General features: G+C 42.0%; 1 protein-coding gene across 6 annotated transcripts in view; it reads left to right on the top strand.

Moving 5' to 3' along the window:
• The window catches only part of Stk39 (serine threonine kinase 39), a 266,876-nt gene that overhangs the window by 196,315 nt on the left and 52,539 nt on the right, over window positions 1–18,022 (top strand). For 5 of the 6 annotated variants that reach the window (NM_019362.1, XM_008761922.4, XM_063284417.1 and 2 more), the window contains 1 exon segment: window positions 15,903–15,955. The exons of the other annotated variant lie outside the window; for it this stretch is intronic. In NM_019362.1, coding sequence (NP_062235.1) covers window positions 15,903–15,955 — 53 coding nt within the window. 6 annotated transcript variants of the gene reach the window in all.

Below are 18,022 nucleotides of genomic sequence, written 5' to 3'. Positions count from 1 at the left end.
TCGTCCTTTGTGTCACAAGCACCCTTTTCCTATTGTTGAGACTCCTCCACCGTAGAAATCTTTTTTCATTTACTGCCAGTCAAAAACATGAACAACCATTCTGGACATACGGATTTCAAGGCCAGACTTAATCACTGCCCGCTTTGATACCAGCTCCCGTCCTTTCAAACACACAGCTGCTTGGCAGCCAGGCCCACACTCTAGTTCATAAAAAGCCTTTCAGGTCATTAAAAAATGTTTTATTAATGGGCACATCAACAGGATAAAGGAGGTCAGTATGCTAAAGTGCACATAAGAATGAGAATGGCATTTTCCCCCTCTCCCTCTTGGCTCAGCAGGAGCTCCTATTACTGAGCTAAAAAGTTACAGAATGAGCCAGGCACCCGCTGCTCATTTGGTGAGCTGAACGGATTGCTAATGTGAAGGGTACAAAACATGTAACTGTCATCTTTCTACACCCCGTGCTATCACTGATAGCCCGGAGTGATTACTAGTGACAGAACCATAATAGCAGGGATGATGTGCGTCCCAGTTAAAGAGCAGTGTGAGTTGGGAACACTCTCCCTTCAGGCAGGTCTGAGTCCAGAGAGGCTCGGGAGATTGGACAACACAATGTCTGTGACATGCGTGCACCTCTTGTGATGCCCACGAAGAAAGTCAAAAGGACTGCTCACACCATGGACCTGGGTGCTGGTCCTGAATCACTGTGGTCTGAGAATTCAGTTCCCAAAGCTGACAGACAGGAGCCCACACTTGAGCCACGTTTTGGAAATAAACATTTCTAACTTTGATCATGGAACTAGGGTCTTTGATTAGAGCAAATGAAGCCGAGCATTTACATTATGTAACAGAAAGAAGTGCAAGAAAGATTATCAGGAGAGTGACCTGCTTGTCGTGGGTTCATTTTGCACCGTGATCATGGTCCAAGTTCTCAGGTCAGCCCAGTGACAATCTCTGCTGGTTTCAAAAGCTATGCTAGAGACCAGTGCCATTTCCACCTGCAGATAATCCAGTCCTGTTTTATAAAAACTAAAACAAAAAAACAAACAAAAACAAAACAAAATTAAAAAAACCTTGGTTGGGTGAAAAATTTCTTAGTTACATTTCCCATTCCTGTGACAAAATATCTGATGAAAACCCCTTATGGTGGTGTTTTAATTGCTTTTAAAATGCTGTGATGAAGCACTATGACCAAAGCAACTTCCAAAAGAGAGCGTTTAGTCAGGGGCTTGCTTGCTGTTTTAGAGGGTGAGGCCATGACCTTTGTGGGAGGGAGCATGGCAGCAGGCAGGCATGGTGCCTGAGCAGGAGCTGAGAGACCACACCCAGTGACACACCTCCTCCAGGAAGGCCACACCTCCCAATCCTGCCTAAATGGTGCCACCAATTTCAAATTAAGCATTCAAATTGATGAGCCTTTGGAGGCCAGTTTCATTCAAACCGCTATGAGTTTGAACGGGTTATTTGTCTCAGAGTTTGAGGGACTGCAGTTCTTAATGGCAGGAAAGGCATGGTGGCTGGGGCATGAGATGGTTGAAATTCTTTGTGTCCACAGTAAGGAAGCTGGAAGAGCGCCATGGTGTTATCCAGCTCCTATTCAGGGTGGGTCTTCTTCCCTCAGACTCCTAAAAATATTATCACAGACTTATTTAGAGGTGTGTTTCCTAAGTCATTTTCAATCTAGTGGGGTTGATATTGAAGGCTACCCATGGTAGATGAGGAAGACGATGGGGCCAGGACTAGAACTCGGAGGCTGGGTGCTATATTAGTCAACACCTCTATTAGGTGTTGCAGAGTGGGTGTGTGCTCTTGCCCATCCCCCATCTCTAAGCAGACAGTCCATTAACATTATGCTGAGAGCATTGACCGTCCTGACTTCATTGTAGAAAAGAAAATGCTGAACTTGGAAAACCGAGGCAGATTCCATGAGGGACAGATTATTAGAACTTCAGGAACACAGTTTTTGTTCTATTTCAATTCCCCTAAGAACCCCACCAAGGATTTTGAAGAGAGGCTAGGAGAAAGGTGGACGAGATGTTGCCGCAAAGAGGCATGCCTTTATTTCCTGTGCCCCAGTCATGGGACTCTGCATGTGACCGACCATCCTGTAGCTCTTTGCACGAGTGGCCTCGCAACAGAGTCTTAAAAGCACAGATGTGGCATTTCTAAGTTACTGTGCATACCCAGTTATGACCCATCCATAACTGGTATGTCCTGACTTTTTGCCTAGATTGAGCTTACGGTCCCAGCTGTTGGCTTCGGGTTCTGTGCTTGTCAGAAATCTGAGCTGTGCAGCAATTTAAGTGCTTTGGGCACAGAAAGTTTTTGTTGTTGATGTTAATGTTGTTGTTTGTTTCCATTTGGCCACAAACACACCTAGGAATGTTGTCAAGTGTATTTTCATTTTACATAATACCATGCAGCAGGAAATGAGAAATGTTGCACCCATTCAATCAATTTAATTTTAAAAATATGTACTGAGTATTTTAACTAGGTCCCAGGTCCTGCTGCTCACACCGGGGGAGTTGTCACATGACATAAAGGCCACACTGCCCCTGGTCTTAGATCACGTGTATTCATTGCTGATTCCTGATGGTCTTATTATCCCTCCATCTTCCTCATGAACATTCAGCCATTTGCCCTTCTAATCAAATACTTCTCTCGCATTAAATTAAAGTTGACAGTGAATCAATGATTGTCTCATTTTGTCAGAAACCAATAAGGAGGAGATCTGCCATTACATTGACCACTCGTGAAGCGGTCCTCTTGGCTGTGCTGTGGAAACCCCTTCCCTGCCAAGTCCCGGGGCACTAATTTTTAGTGCCTTCTTGAAAGCACGGATAGGAATTTACTATAACTAGGCAAATAGTGTATCCAGCTCTGTGGCGTGAGAACTCTTAGACATTCCATCTGGCCTCTTTTCCCTCGAGTCAGAAGGGCAAGAAATCTAAGCTAATTTTAAAAAAGTGCTAGGGACTAACAGCCTGGATACTCATGGACGCACTGTGAAGGAAGCTGTCGGACATACCTTTACTAGTGGTCCTTATGAAAGGATAAAGCACCAATAGTACTTGGGTCTCGGTCTCATCACACAGCTCAAGATTTTCCAACATGTTTTTTAAAATCATATGTATTATTGCCGTAAAATATGATATTGGCCATTTTTTTTTGGTCAGGCTGATGAAAAAAATCCCTTTGATTTTTTTTTAAACACATAAGATAATAGTGAATTTATTGGAATAAGAGAGTTAGTGCAGATTTCTTGTTCCTCTGGTTGGCTAAATTCGAAAGAACTTATTATCCATTTCATATGCTCTTGTGGCTTTATTTAAAGTCTCTGGGATACACACATTCTCGTTCTTCTTGTTGTTCCTCTGTGTAGGTGGAGGGTCTCATTATATATTCCAGGCTGCCTTAAACTCATGCCCCTTCTTAGTCTCCCTGCTGCTGGGTTATGTGCCTGGCAACCATGTATGACAGCTCTATTTAAAATCTGTACGTGCAAAATCACCTCTCCTCTGATCTGGATGTAGGAGGTTTGGGAATTCAGCTGAGGACATTGCCCAGGTTTTCATCATGCATGCGCAGCGCCCATTGGAAATTTAGACATTTTCTAACGGATGTTCCTTAGGTTTTGGTTAGCTGTCTATGCAAAAAGTTGACAATGCCCTTGCTCAACAGTCATCTAAACCACACTGCAAATGCATTTGCTTATAAGCACTGCATTGAAATACGTCGACGAGGAAAATCCCCTCCCAGTTTCCTAGAAGTGCACACAGAGTACTGCCTGTTTCCTGAGTTGGTTTCGCCTATGGGAAACACCTGTGGTCAGTACTTAGGCAATCAGGACCACTTCAGATTCCTGTCAGGGACTGTAGCAGCCTTGATAAATATGCTTCTGGAGCCCCAGGAAGAGAGGTCGGGATCGGCTGTCCTTTTCCCTGCATTCTACCGGCTTCCTCTGTGAAGGTAAATCATCAGGAAACAAAGTACCTCGGCTGTATTATTTCAGCTCCTGGCAGAAATGCCATCACTCAAGTAAGATTTAATATCATGCCTGCAGTGTATGGAAGGGAAAATGTGCTTCTTTTGCTCCATACAGTTGAAGACATTTATATGAAACAAAGTTTCTGTCTTTTACAGAACAGAGTTGAAGACATTGTTAGGTGTCCCTTTTGAAAGAGATTCCATACAATTTTTTTTCTCCTTGCAATTAAAGCCAAGGGAAAGGAATCTACCTTGCATGTTTCATTGTTGGAAAAGAGGTAACTCTACTGTACAGGTCTCCCTTTACCTGCTTTAGCAGCAGGCCAGGCAGGATGACTTCAGTTCTCAACTGGAGCAACCAACATCTTACACAGATCAACATCCCTTTCTTCCCTTTGCCTCATTTCTGCGGTCATAATTAATTATTTAGTTGCTGTTCTGTGGCTGTTCTGCACCACTGTTGGCAGACTCTACCCCTCATCCCTGCCCTCTGCCTCTGTCTAACAACTAAGTGTTCAGTATGCATTTTGTTAACCTTTGAAATGAGTGGCAGTGATTTTATAAGAATTAACTAAAGAATAGACAAAGAAAATGATGCTTACTTATGCTTACCTGAGTTGGTGATGGTTCATGCCCTAAATAAGTAAACTTAAAAAAAATGTTCGTCCTGGAATCCTCCACTGCTGAACCAGTTCCCCTCTCTTCAGGGGACCCCAACAGTCTGCATAATTGCACTTACGTTACACCATGTCTCAGTTCTAAGAAGACAGTCATTAACTTTGCCTTAGAGGTGTCTAGATTTTTGTTACGAAGGACTTAGTGTGTTGGCTTGGAAACATAATGCATTGAAGGGAGGAGCCTCCAACCAAGCAGTGATGACTGATTTGTTTGAATTAAGCAGAATGTGTCCGAAACTATTAGGCACAACAGATGTTGAGAGTGGCTGATCTCTGCTGTCCTCAGCTGACTTCCAGAAAGGCATATTCAGAGCTCCCTACCTAGTACATACCCTAAGTATTTCTTCCTACAGTAAAACCAAGTTACTCTTTGACCAGACTATGGTGTTTGTTCTGCCAGCTGGACAGCAGTCAGCCTCCATGAATCATCCCCCCCCCCACCCCCGCCATTTATGATCCCAGATAGAAATAAGTTCAGTGCACATATTCATGTGCTGAAAGGACTACTTACCACAGTAAAAATAGAACTTCATAGTCTTGACAGGAAGAAGTATTTACACAATAATCTGCTCTCTTGTGATTTATCATAGCTGGGACATAACTCAATTGATTTTGTGGTGTGTAGGTGAAACGTTATTAAAATTGTATGTATTCTGCTATGAAGTAAACAGGGAAGAGTGTTACCACTGGATGGTAGGTAAACAAGTACTTGTTTTACTTCTCTATGTCCTTACATTGAATCTTTCTGTAACTTTAGAACGTAAGGAAAGCAGAGCTGAGGTTGAAGGTGGGGAGGAAAAAGTGGCTGCACTCTCGCCTGGTGACTCCCAGGACAGTAAAGAACACCACCAGAGGTTCAGTCACCTCGGGATGAAGCATGCTTTCTTAGGGGATCAGTTGTGCAGGTGGCCGTTGCTGTCTCGGCATTGTAAGGCCTATCTGTAGTGTTTACTTATACAGCTCTCATGAGGCCATTAGCCTCGGCAATGCACACAGCCAGCATTGTGGGATCATGATGAACTGTCCATCTACAGACTGAAGACAGTTCGTACTTAAGAGCACAGTCTTTATAAATAAATACATCAAGACACTATTCTGCAAAAACTGTGTGCAGTTTGATAAGGAGTGTGCGTGTAGTGTAGTTATGTTACCTTGTTTGTGTGTATGAGTGTGTGTGCACTCTGTGTATGCATGTAGAGTGTGTATGTGTTGTGTGTGAATGTGTGTGTATAGCATGTATATGTGGTATGTATGTAGAGTGTGTGTGCATATTATGCATATGTATGCAGAGTGGTGTGTGTGTGTGTAAAATCTACATGTGGTGTGTGTTTATATGTATGTATATATTCAGAGTCTGTATGTGTTGTATGTGTGTGTGTAGAGTGTGTATGTGGTGTCAATGTAGTGTATATGTGATGTATATGTTTGTAGCATGTGCATGTGGTGTCTGTATGTGTGCTGTGTGTGTATGTGATGTGTGAGTAAGTGTATATGTAAGGTATGTGTGTGCATGTATATAGAGTGTTATGTGGCGTGTGTAGTGTATGTACTCGATACTCCATATTTTGTTGTTATTGAATGGACGATTGTGAATATCTGATCTCTTTGATGTTGGCTTATGTGAATCTTTATGGATCAGTGTACACAAAATTTTTGAATACTACTAACCTATATTTTCTAAGTCAAGGTCATATTTATAGATAAAAGGAGGTATAATGCTGAGTTATTTTTACCTGAGGAAATCTCACTAGGTTTTTTTGTTTTGTTTTTGTTTGTTTTTTAAAGACTGTTTTGTGACAAGTTAATGCAAAGGTGAGGTTGGACAGGGATGGTAGGAGACCCAGAGACCATTCTTACATTCCTGCAGCATATGCCTCCTCCTGTGTGGGGACTATATGTATCCGGGGACATCTAAACTCCAGCAGATCTTGGAGACAATGATAAGAGGTCAGCAAGAGTCCTCAACCTTATATCTTTCCCAGTATCTAACTGCCTGTAATAATTCTGCTACAGTGCCTCACTGCCTGTAATAATTCTGCTACAGCATCTCACTGCCTGTAATAATTCTGCTACAGCATCTCACTGCCTGTAATAATTCTGCTACAGCGTCCCACTGCCTGTAATAATTCTGCTACAGCGTCCCACTGCCTGTAATAATTCTGCTACAGTGTCTCACTGCCTGTAATAATTCTGCTACAGTGTCTCACTGCCTGTAATAATTCTGCTACAGCGTCTCACTGCCTGTAATAATTCTGCTACAGCATCTCACTGCCTGTAATAATTCTGCTACAGTGTCTCACTGCCTGTAATAATTCTACTACAGTGTCTCACTGCTTGTAATAGTTCCATTAAAGTGTCTCACTGCCTGTAATAATTCTTAACTGGCTGTGGGGTGCACTTGAGGAAAGAGTCTCCATTAGAGATTGGAGCTCTCAGCAAGCCTTGCCTGCACGTCAAGAACCAACCATGAACAGAGGGCAGTGGTCTAGAAGCCTCAGCTCCCAGGTCTGAGTGCCATTTCTGCATTAATAACTCCCAGCATGGGCCTGACACCTAGTAGGTGATCAATAAGGATTTATGGAGTATTGAGTGAATTAACCAGCTGTGTAATCTTAGGCAAGCCACTTAATCTCTGTGCTTCAGTTGTTTCACTGGAGGAAAGAGGGGAATGGATTAGGTGACCTCTAGGGCCCCTTTGGGTTGTAAAATTATATGATTCTGTGATTGAGCCTCTGCCTGAGAGGAAGATCAATTTGTCAGGTGTTTGAAAGATGAATTGCAGTGAGAGTCAGGTGTGGGAAATGGGCTGTCCTCAGAATTGTCTCGCATTGCTCCTCTTAACGACTTTCTACCACTGCTTGACATATATACATGACATATATACATATATATTTACATAATACACACATATATATGCACACATACATATGTATACTGTGTGTGTTTGTGTTTATGAACTTGTGTTTATTTTGTGTGTGTGGTATACCCACAGTGCACAGATAGAGGTCAAAAAAACAACTTGTAGGAGTTGAGTCTCTCTTTCCACACCGTTGGTTCTGAGCATTGAACTTGTCATCAGACTTGGTGACAGTTGCCTTCACCTGCTAAGCCATCTCACTGGTTCCCTTATAGTGGGTCTTCTTTCTAGTTTTCAGATGCTAGCTGTCATCCCCTGAGATGCTTATAAACTCTTCAAGGACTGGAGTCATGACTTTTGCCCCTGTGTCTGTGTTTGTTGGAATAGATGAGACATAGTGATTCCTCACGGCTATGCCAGGAGTTCTCAAAGCCTTGCCACTGAGTTCCTTTAATCTTGAGGAAAGCATCACTTCCTCCCTACTGCAGAAGCCGAGTGATAGAGTGGATACTGAACATGACCACTAATCACTGCTCTCGGGCTCTGCACGGGCATCCAGGTTCTGAAGGCGCCTGCGAATTGAGTCAAGACTATAGCAGAGAAGCCAAAGCCTAAGAAGAGACATTGGTTCTGAGCAACGTGGGTGGCTGCGTGGGGGCGGCTCTCCTCCAGGTTCTTGCTGCTGGCTTATGTTGTAAGCTCCTTTTTCAGCTTATCCTGATTTTTCATTTCTTATTAACTGCAACTGTCTGCATCCTGGACTACGTCTGCCCACAAGGAGAATACCCTAAACACCCTTCCCTGCCCTTTTCACTACCTGCAATCCTTCAGCTGTGAAACAGGAACCGATAGGTGCGCTGTTTCCTTGTGCATTGTCCATCAAGTCGGTCATTCTAGTTTGTGTGTGGTGGCACTGTGCTGCAGTGATGTGGAGGACTGGATGCCTAGAGTAATCTAAGGGCACAGTACCTGCATATCTGGGTTGTGGGCCTCAGAGCAGAGGTGGAGACGTGTCTTGGCAGGAAGAACGATGCTTTGCATCTGGAATGTACTGAGATTTTGGGGTGTGTTGGCTTGGTGGAAAGATACCATGTAAGCAATTGGGTAATGAATTTACAACTCGGGGGAAGTTGCTGGGATTGCATTATAGATTTGAAATTAATCATTCAGGGAGAGACTAAGAAGAGAATGGAACTTGAGCCACTGAGGGGACAGGAAGTTTGGAATAGAGAAAGAAGGCAGCTAGGGAACACGGGAAGGACAGAGGTGTCTCAGAAGCCTGGGGGGGTGGCTTTTTCTTAAACTTGACTTCATTCATTCATGCACTCATTCATTCAGTAAATATTTGTACACACTTAGGCACTGTGGTGCGTGCCAAAAGAACCCTAAGCACTAAGGAAATAGTTGCCTTTGTGCAAAAGCTAGCACAGACATGTGGCGCCTGGACAGCCAGCAAGGAAGAAGTGGGCTCATCCTTCTCCAACCACCTCCATCTCCTTCACCGGTAATGCAGAGCAGGATGGGAATGATCAGGCATGGGGAGACCAAGCAGGACAGCAGAGGTTTCTTTGAAGGGGCAGGTAGCACTGGGCCTTAGTGCCATGTTGCCCAGGATTTCATGCACTGAGGGGGAGGCAGGAGCTTAAGAGGGGAAGCAGGTGAGCCACGGGTGGGAAGACTGGCGGGAGTTAGGAACGGGAGGCTTGCTACTCTGATGTTATTGCTGCTGTGGCGGCAAAGCATGACAGTAGGTGACTAAAGCAGAAGGTTGTGACAACACTTTTTCAACCACAAATGTGAAGCAGAGAAAACAAACTGCAAGGAGTGAGGTCTATATATTTCTCAAAGCCCACTTCCAGTAATACTCCCAGTAACATTTTGCCACCTCCTAAGGCCTCCACACCCTTCCCAAGACGTGCCGCCATTCAGGGACCTAGTGTTTGATGTTTGGAGTCTATGGGGGACATTCCTCATTCAGACCACCACAGGAGCTTAAGGATAAGGACTTAGAAGTTTGTTCTAAGAATGACCAGAACAACTCTCCTCAATCCCCATCTCCTAACACTGATGTTCTGTGGAATAACTTTCCACACACAAGCTTTACTCAGGCCACAACAGGTAGAAATTACGTCTCCCTTCTCACAGCTGAGAAAACAGGCTGAAGAAATGGTTTGTTGACTTGAATCCAGAAGTTTTTGTCCTCACAGCTCACAGTGAGCTTCCTCCTAGAGTAGAGGAGAAAAGGCCAGCTCTAAAGGAGTTGAAGCCCATGTCTTCGCCTAGGCCATGGAGATAGCCTCACACCACACTGAAGCCATACCTCGCCCTGCATCGTAAGAAGTAAACTGAATGGAAGATGAACCCCTACTTGATCAGTGCCAAGGTCCCTTTCCTCCCTGAGAAGGGGCACTCTATAGGACTTGTGTGCATAGCTTTCTTTTCCCTTATAATTTTAGGCAAAAGTAAGGAAAAAAAAACCAGCAGTTTTTACCTATGGACTTTCAGCTGCTTAAAGAGAGGGACATCGGTGTCCCTTTGATTCTTCCAGCCTTACAGCACTTCTCATGGCTCTGCTGACCCCAGAGCAGCTGAATGTCACTGTAGTCATGTATGTGAAACTCCCATGCCAGGTCCCTTTTCCAACGCCTTTTTGCAGGAAATGGCCTTTGAACTTGTACATCTCTTAATAACATCCTGTTCTTGGGGTTTGTAAACCCCCAGACTTCTGTCAGCACTGGCTAAGAGATGTTAGCGTGAAGCTGGAGAATGGTGTGGTCCTGAGCCTGCACTTTGGTTTTGGGACTGTCAGGTGGCCCTAATATGATCCATTAGAAGGCCAGGTGAATACTACATCCTGTGAAATCTCTGTGTAGCTTCCCAGCCTTGCTCCTCCCCAGCCCACTAGGGAGTTACCTGCTTTCCAGTGTGTTCCTTGCTGCCACAACTTGTCTCCTTGGAGTGTTCCCTGTATCACTTGAAGATGAACTGACAGCACAAGGAGAAGAACTTAACACATTCCAGCCTTGACTGTGAACTCGGTTTGGGCCCACAATAAAACCAAACCAGCAAAGCAATAGCACCACCCCCAAAAAATTACACACTAGCCACTGTTGAGCGACAGATACTGAAGGCTTGTAGCTACTTCACATTTTCAAGATCTTATTTTCCTTTGATTAGATTTTGTTGGACTTTCTTTCCCATGATTAATTTTTCCAGTGCTCTCGGCCTGTGAGTCAGTGCATTATTTATGACTTTTTCTTTTAGATTCTTAAAAATAACATCAAAGTCTCAGCATTTCAGAAAACTTTGTGTGCTTCTGCTTCCCGCAGTGTGTGTGTGTGTGTGTGTGTGTGTGTGTGTGTGTGTGTGTTAATATCAACAGATACTGTATCTTATATTCAGCCTTGCTAGTGAGTGTTTGTAGACCTCATTGAACTCTATTCCTAGCATCAACACTGGGAAGCTATGCATCAACAGTTGAAACTGTGGGGTTTGCATGTAACGTCACATTTCGTGTGACTCTGGAAAAGTTGAACAACTACAGTTAATCCAAATTCCTGCCTGTCTGTCGCCAATAAGTGATGAGGACTGGCTATGTCCTTTCCGTGAGAAATTACCTTTCCCCTACTGGCTCAGTCCCTATATCACCTAAGTTCTGTATTACGCCCCCTGCATTATTATTTGAATGTTCTGATAACAGTGCACACAAACTGAATTGCCGGGGACCATGGAAACTGGTACAAGCGAGATGAAGAGGAATTTGGCAGTACCCATCAAATTGCCCGTGTCACCAAGCAGCTGACCGTTAGAAACTCACTCTTAGGCTTATGTTTTTGCAGAATGAGATTGGGACAGGCTTATTCCTTGACTCACTGTTTGTAATAGTGAAAGATTGGAAGCAGTCTCTCCACAGGATAGAAGGAAGTTCAGAAAAGATAGAACAATAGAGGGGGAAACTATGTTGTTATATAGGAAAGGATGTGAGCTTGAATTTAGAAACTTCAAGATGCGTTATTAACTGTAAAGGAAGGCACAGCACGCCGCCACTGGATTTGCAGCTGTATTAAAACGAATGTGAAAGCACGCGATGAGCTGCTATTTAGAAATTTAAGATACATTATTTACTTAAAACTAAAGCATAGAATAGTGGATGTAGTAATCTGCCACTGTGTGAGGGGGAGTGAGTCTAAAATAGGAAGAAGATAACACTAAGCCTAAAGTGCCCATTGTCTGTGGGAGCTGACTAGGTCTTTAAGTAAGGGGAGCACAGGAGAGGTCAGACAGTTGCAGGATGTGCAGTCATATCGTACGATTGCATTTTTCATTCGTAAGAATAAATTTCATGTAAGATGCTTTGCCGTTGGCATTTCTGAGGCGAAGTATGCCTGCACAAGCAGTAAGACGTTTAGCTTTACCAAATTTAATAGCCCTTATTTTAGGATTAAGGAGTTTTGTATAAGAGTCGGCCGCCTGGGCCTAGAAACTATTTCCACTATAGAGCTTCGCAAGGCTATTTTTAGCCTTAAACTAGCCCTCTCATCGACTTCCCCGAAATCCAGAGTACCCTGTGCCATATCAATTAAAGCGAATGTACTTTCAATTAAAGGTGTAAGTATGAGTCTGAAAAGATTAATTCTTTATAAAAGAATGACCTTCAGTAGTTAGATCCAATTAGGCATTTTTCCAAGTATATATCATCTCGATGGGACAAGTCTACTACTTACCATCAATCACAGTGATCTTTTCAAAGGTGGGACTTCGGTTCAGAGTCATAAAGGGCGGCTTGCGGAGGCAAACTCCTCAGTCTGTGGGGATTATGAAGGTTGGTTACTGCTTTTGTGATATTAATATTTAAAAAATTAGGATGTTCGTGAGGATATTCTGGGTGCAGCTCACGCATACACTTCTTTTACCATGGCCTGAGTAGAGCAAACTAATTTAAGCAAGAGCAGTTAGATGAGAGAGGAGCAATGACACCAATTAATATTGAACTAAGTGCCTTTATTTTTTCTCTCCTCGGACCATCCCATTATTAAATAGAATATTAGTACTTCATTTCCTAGTGATCATTTTCCCTTACTAGATTACTTTGGTTTTAATTTATCATTTGTTTATATAGAGCATCCACAACGCAGACTATTAATGAGTTTCTGGGTGATCGTTTTGTAGCAACATGCAGAATCTTGGAAGATGTTGCTTTTCCTTAAACGTGAAATGACTTGAGTATTTCTGTGTATATCGGGCATTTTCAGTAAGAACCGTTTGTCGTCACTCTATGATACATTAAAGTTATAAACAAGGGAGACAGTGAATGTAATTATGTAAAATGAGGAGGGGATAGTGGGCGTTGGGAAGTAGATTAAACACGCGAGATATTTTATATGTCAGTATCTGACTGTTAGAATCAAGTGGAGAAATATAAAGCTACCATTAACAAAGAATCTGAAGATACTCAATCCTCCTACATAATATTTTATATAACATATAAAGTATGTTGAAACAACATATTTTAAATGATCTGTTGATTTCTTTCAATGACTAATACAATATGAAGAGACACACATATCATAACCAGTTGTTATACTCTATTAGGTAATACTTTTCCTTTTTTAAGCCTAGCTTCTCTCAGATTCTTTCCACATTCCTGCCCCACTCAACTTCATATTTGTTCTCTCTCTGTCTCTGTCTCTCTCTCTCTCTGTCTGTCCCTGTCTGTCTCTGTCTCTGTCTCTCTCTCTCTCTCTCTCTCTCTCACACACACACACACACACACACACACACAACAAATGAAAATGTAAGGAAACAAAATCAACAACAGAAAAACGACAGAGCAAAAATCTCACATGGTGTCCATTTTGTTTTGGCAACTACTGGTGGGGCCTGCTCTGGCGTGTGGTTGATAGACCCAATACCACTTCAATAGAGAAAACTGATCCCCTCCCCCTTCCCAGCACATATTGATTTCAGATAGCTTCTCTGTAAAGGGTGGGGTGTCCTGTTCACGTCTCCTCCGCCTTCCTGCGGTTTTGCCTCTCTTGAGACTACAGGCCTCACACATGCTGTCACCTTCTCTGTGAATCCACGTTTATCAGTCCTGTCCGGTCTAGAAGACATGTTTCTCTCCAGTTATTCACCACCTCTCACTCAAAAAGATATAACCCATTTGCAGCGCTGGGGTTCTTCCTTGTTGACCTAAGATGTGTAGTTGGGTCATTGCCTCCCCTTTATATGGTGAGTCCACTTACATTCCTTTATATATGTATATCCTGTAGAAGGCTTCTAGTGGGTTTCCACACATCCTTTCCGAAGGCCGCGTGTCAGTTGTTCCTCCCCAAGTTCTCCTTTAACCTTGCCTCCATCTTGTTCCCTGTTTAATCTTCCTATTCTGTTTTGTCCTTTTCTCTTTATAGTACTTACTTCTAGGGGACACTTCTCATACCCTGCGAGTGCTGTTGAAGTGGTTGTTACCTTGTTTAAAAGCGTGTTTAGTACAGACTTACTTTTCACTGTGGACATTTCTGACCTGCAGTTGGATGATTCTGAGGATGTGGAGTCAGAGTGTATGAGGGTGGAAGCCTTTATAATATTAAGAAATCAATTACTTCCTCACTCATTCCTTTATTCACGCATTATTGGTGGATTTTTTTCCCTTATAGAACATGCTGTATTGCAACAAATGAACTATAAATACTCAGCCTTGTGAAACATTCAGCCTGCTCATGAATTTATTTTTTGTGAGGGACAAGTACTTTTAATTTTCCCATTGGAAATCAAAAACAAATCCACACACATATTAGACAAGTGCTCTGTTATAGAGATGAGCCCTCAATCAGAAAGTAATTTATAAAATATTTGAATTAAAATTAGGAAAGTTAATTGGTTTTCTTTCAAGTAAATTGATAAACATTTTTGGTTCTGAATTCTAAAACAATAAACCAGTCCTAAAATGGTTTATAACACTTCACTGTTGTCACCAATTTATTAAGTATATAACATCCATCCATCCATCCATACATACATACATACATACATACATACATACATACATACATACATGCAGGGTGAGGATCTGCACTGTTCAGTAGGGAGGGTTCCACACAGTCTTCTTACTGGAAGCTTAACTGTAAGACCTCAGCCCTCAGTGGGTCAGTGGCAAACTCCAGATGGTGAAACCTAAGGGCAGATGCAGAGTTCTAGGTTCAGGTACATCTGGCCTTGAGTTCTTGTCCTCTCCTTTTGCCCCTTGTCCCTTGTGGATCAGTATTAAATGTGGCTTAGCTTCTTCTAGGCAGCGAAAAAGGCTTTCTATAAGCAGATACTGGGTCCTTTCCAGCTTCCTCGCCTCCTTGTACTTAGTGTGGTATGAGCGGATAGCCCAAAAGTATAGGGATGGTTATGGACCAAAGGGTCCAGGAACATAGCAGCATCATCCAGCTTTGAGCATTTTCCAGAGACCAGAGGATATCACACAGGGTTGAGAATTAAACCTGGTGTGTTGGATAGTTCTCGTTTGTCACGCACGGCAGAAAGAGGAGCCTGGTCAGACCATGCGTTTGGGTTCTCTTTCTGTCTCTTACCCCTGAACTTGGCAATCCTGTTACTGCTTCCTAAGCTGGATACTCAGGATGTTCTTTCTGACGTGATTTAATGTGTGTGTGTGTGTGTGTGTGTGTGTGTGTGTGTGTGTATGTAGTTACTTTTAATAGTTCACAGCTCACTTTATCATTACTTGAACTTCATATGAATAAAGTAATTATCTTTGATTTTTCTAAGTGTGATTTAGTTTGTATTAAATATATACTTACATATGTATTTTACAGTTTCTGTATCTTATAGAATGTTTATTATTCAATGGGGAGTTTTGCAGCATTCAGAGGTCCCTGGTTTTGGAAAAGACTTTTAATAACAAGTATACCTTCTCGTGTTTTTTTCCCTATGATTTAATATATGATACCTGTCTTGAACTCATTACAGAGTCTGTTATTCCTGATGCTTTGCTTTAAAATTCTGTTACTAAACTGCCACTGTCCAGGGGAATATGAAAACTGTACAAGATACCACTTAGATGATACGGTTCTAAAAACGTGTATTCTGAAATTAGATCTAAGCTTATTGAGCTAGTATGGCTTTTATAAAAAGAAAATTTGGTTTTGGGAATTTTGTGTTATCAGCATGTTCAAATGAGGTAAATGCCATCAAGTATAGCTATTCAGTTATTGTTATCATAACTATATCTTCCACTTGGGAAGATATTTGGAGGAAACCTAAAACTGTAAAATACTCCCTCCATGTTAGTGGCATCTTATAAAAATTGAGAGTAATTTGGTTTGATTAAAGTCTGCCTCATTAGATTTTAATGTGCTTTATGTTATGTGTTTCAGAAACTCCAGAAAGGAACTTAATGACATACGATTTGAGTTTACTCCAGGAAGAGGCAAGTTTTAATTGAAATTATTATTTTGGTGGAACAAGAAACAAATGAGAAATTGATTACAAGTGTATGGTTGTAATTTGCTATTCAAAAATGTTTTGTCTGCAAACAAACAGAAAGAACTTGTTAATTGTATGGATTCTAAACTACCCCTCACTATCTGGATCACTGTGTGGCACGGTGTACATGCACATGTAAATTAGATACATTAGCTTAACCATGAGCATATACATGGACTGGCAATGCAGTTTTTAATGGAAATGACAGTGAGCCTTTCCCCACAAGGCAACAGACTCTGCCTCTCTGGCCTCCATGTAATTGAAATATCTCAGCTGCTTAATGGGTGGACTGCTTGTTCATACATCTCCTGGATGCCAGAAGACGAGACCATGTATTATTTTTATTTATTTATTTTTTGCCACAGGCATAGAGCCTGGACTTGCAAAAGAACATCAAGAAACCTTGGTTAATAGATACGTAACACAAGGAAAGATAGAGGTTACGCTATTTACTGTATAACATCAGTAGTTCAGAGAAGTAAAAATTAGATGCTAATACATGCTAAGTGTGTGGCTATTTCCCATGGCCTTTGGTTTCTCCATTTTATGTACATGCAAAGTCTCCTCAGGGTCTACCTTGAGTACCTATGTAAAGTGCATGGTCTCATGCATTCTGATTTGCTAGTGTCCATTAGTTCATAGCTCCATGTTTGTTCTATGTGTTAGAGCTGTACAGAAGTTTCAATTCCATTAAGTGAATCTTATCTGTTAAGCCTTCAAAAGAACAAGGACTCACTTGGCTTGAGAGCTAGTGTGACAGTAAACTGCCCTATCCTCCTTCCTGTTCTCACCTGTGAGAAGACACTGGCTCAACTGCCCAGAGTGAGTGACAGGCACTTCAAGAATTGGTGTGTCCTGTCTATGTACATTCACGAGTTGTTTTTTTAAGTACTGCCAATCAAATGAATTACGTTCCTAGACCTTAAGTGATCGGGTCCCAGGTTTACTCCAGTCCTGATCATGTGTGTCCTCTCTAAAGGCAAAGATTAGATGATTCCCTGGATATTTGAATTAGATAAAAAATGTATCTTCTACAAAATAAATGCCATGGGCCTTAATGAGCTGACTAACTGGGTTTTCTTTTCAAGTGTGTCCATCTTTAATGATTTTATATTGGTCTGTGAGGTTGTACAACAGCAGTCACAGCTATCAAAAGGCCATCCATTTTGTCATAATAAAAACATATTGACCAGGCAATGTTGTGAATAAGATTGGGTAATTATATAATAGATGTTTCAAGTTCAAGAAGGAGCAAGATTCTTACTGTGAGGTTGCCTCTTTTCATCCAGTTGTTTAAAATCGACTACAGCAATGAAAATCAATTTTAATTTTAAGAACTAACAAAGGAATGGATTTCCATCTCGAGAATCTGTGTGAACAAGCTGGTCCCATCATCACTGATCCACTGGCACTGCCTATGGCAGCCTCATCTGCCAGGGCTTGATCAATAGTCTTTCTCTACTTTTGATGCCAGGCGGAAACCATAGCAGTGACTTGTCTGCTAATTGTCCATTACTGGGAAGCAAGCACAGGCCTGTTAGTACTGGCTGCACTGTCTGGCGTTCCCAGTGCTACCTGCTCTTCAGGCATCGTCTGTGATACCTCTGGTACATCGGTGCATGAACACCTCATATGCATTACATTTATGCTATCTATGAACAGACATAGTCGAGTATGGCGTAAGACAGGACAGGCGCACAGACCCATCTCTGTTATCTTTTGAAGACACACTCTTTTAATTATTAAGTTGTTGTATATTCTGGAAAGTAGATGCTAAGATGTTATATTTTTACCTGTTTAGCATCAATGTAGAGCAAAAATAAATTTCTAGGAAACTTGAAATAATCATTTCATATTTCTGGTCTAAACTATTGCAGGTGTCTTTTCTTACGTGTGTAGAAAAATGACCTCTGAGTGCCATACACAGAAACAGTATTTCCCCGTCTTGTCCAGCTAGCGTTAGCCATTTGCCACTTTGATATGACTCTTCTGTGCCCAAGAGACCTGAAAA

Source organism: Rattus norvegicus, chromosome 3 (assembly GCF_036323735.1).
Source record: "Rattus norvegicus strain BN/NHsdMcwi chromosome 3, GRCr8, whole genome shotgun sequence".
NCBI classification, from domain to species: domain Eukaryota; kingdom Metazoa; phylum Chordata; class Mammalia; order Rodentia; family Muridae; genus Rattus; species Rattus norvegicus.
Note: the sequence above shows the minus strand (reverse complement) of the source record. Positions and strands in the feature narration are given on the sequence as shown.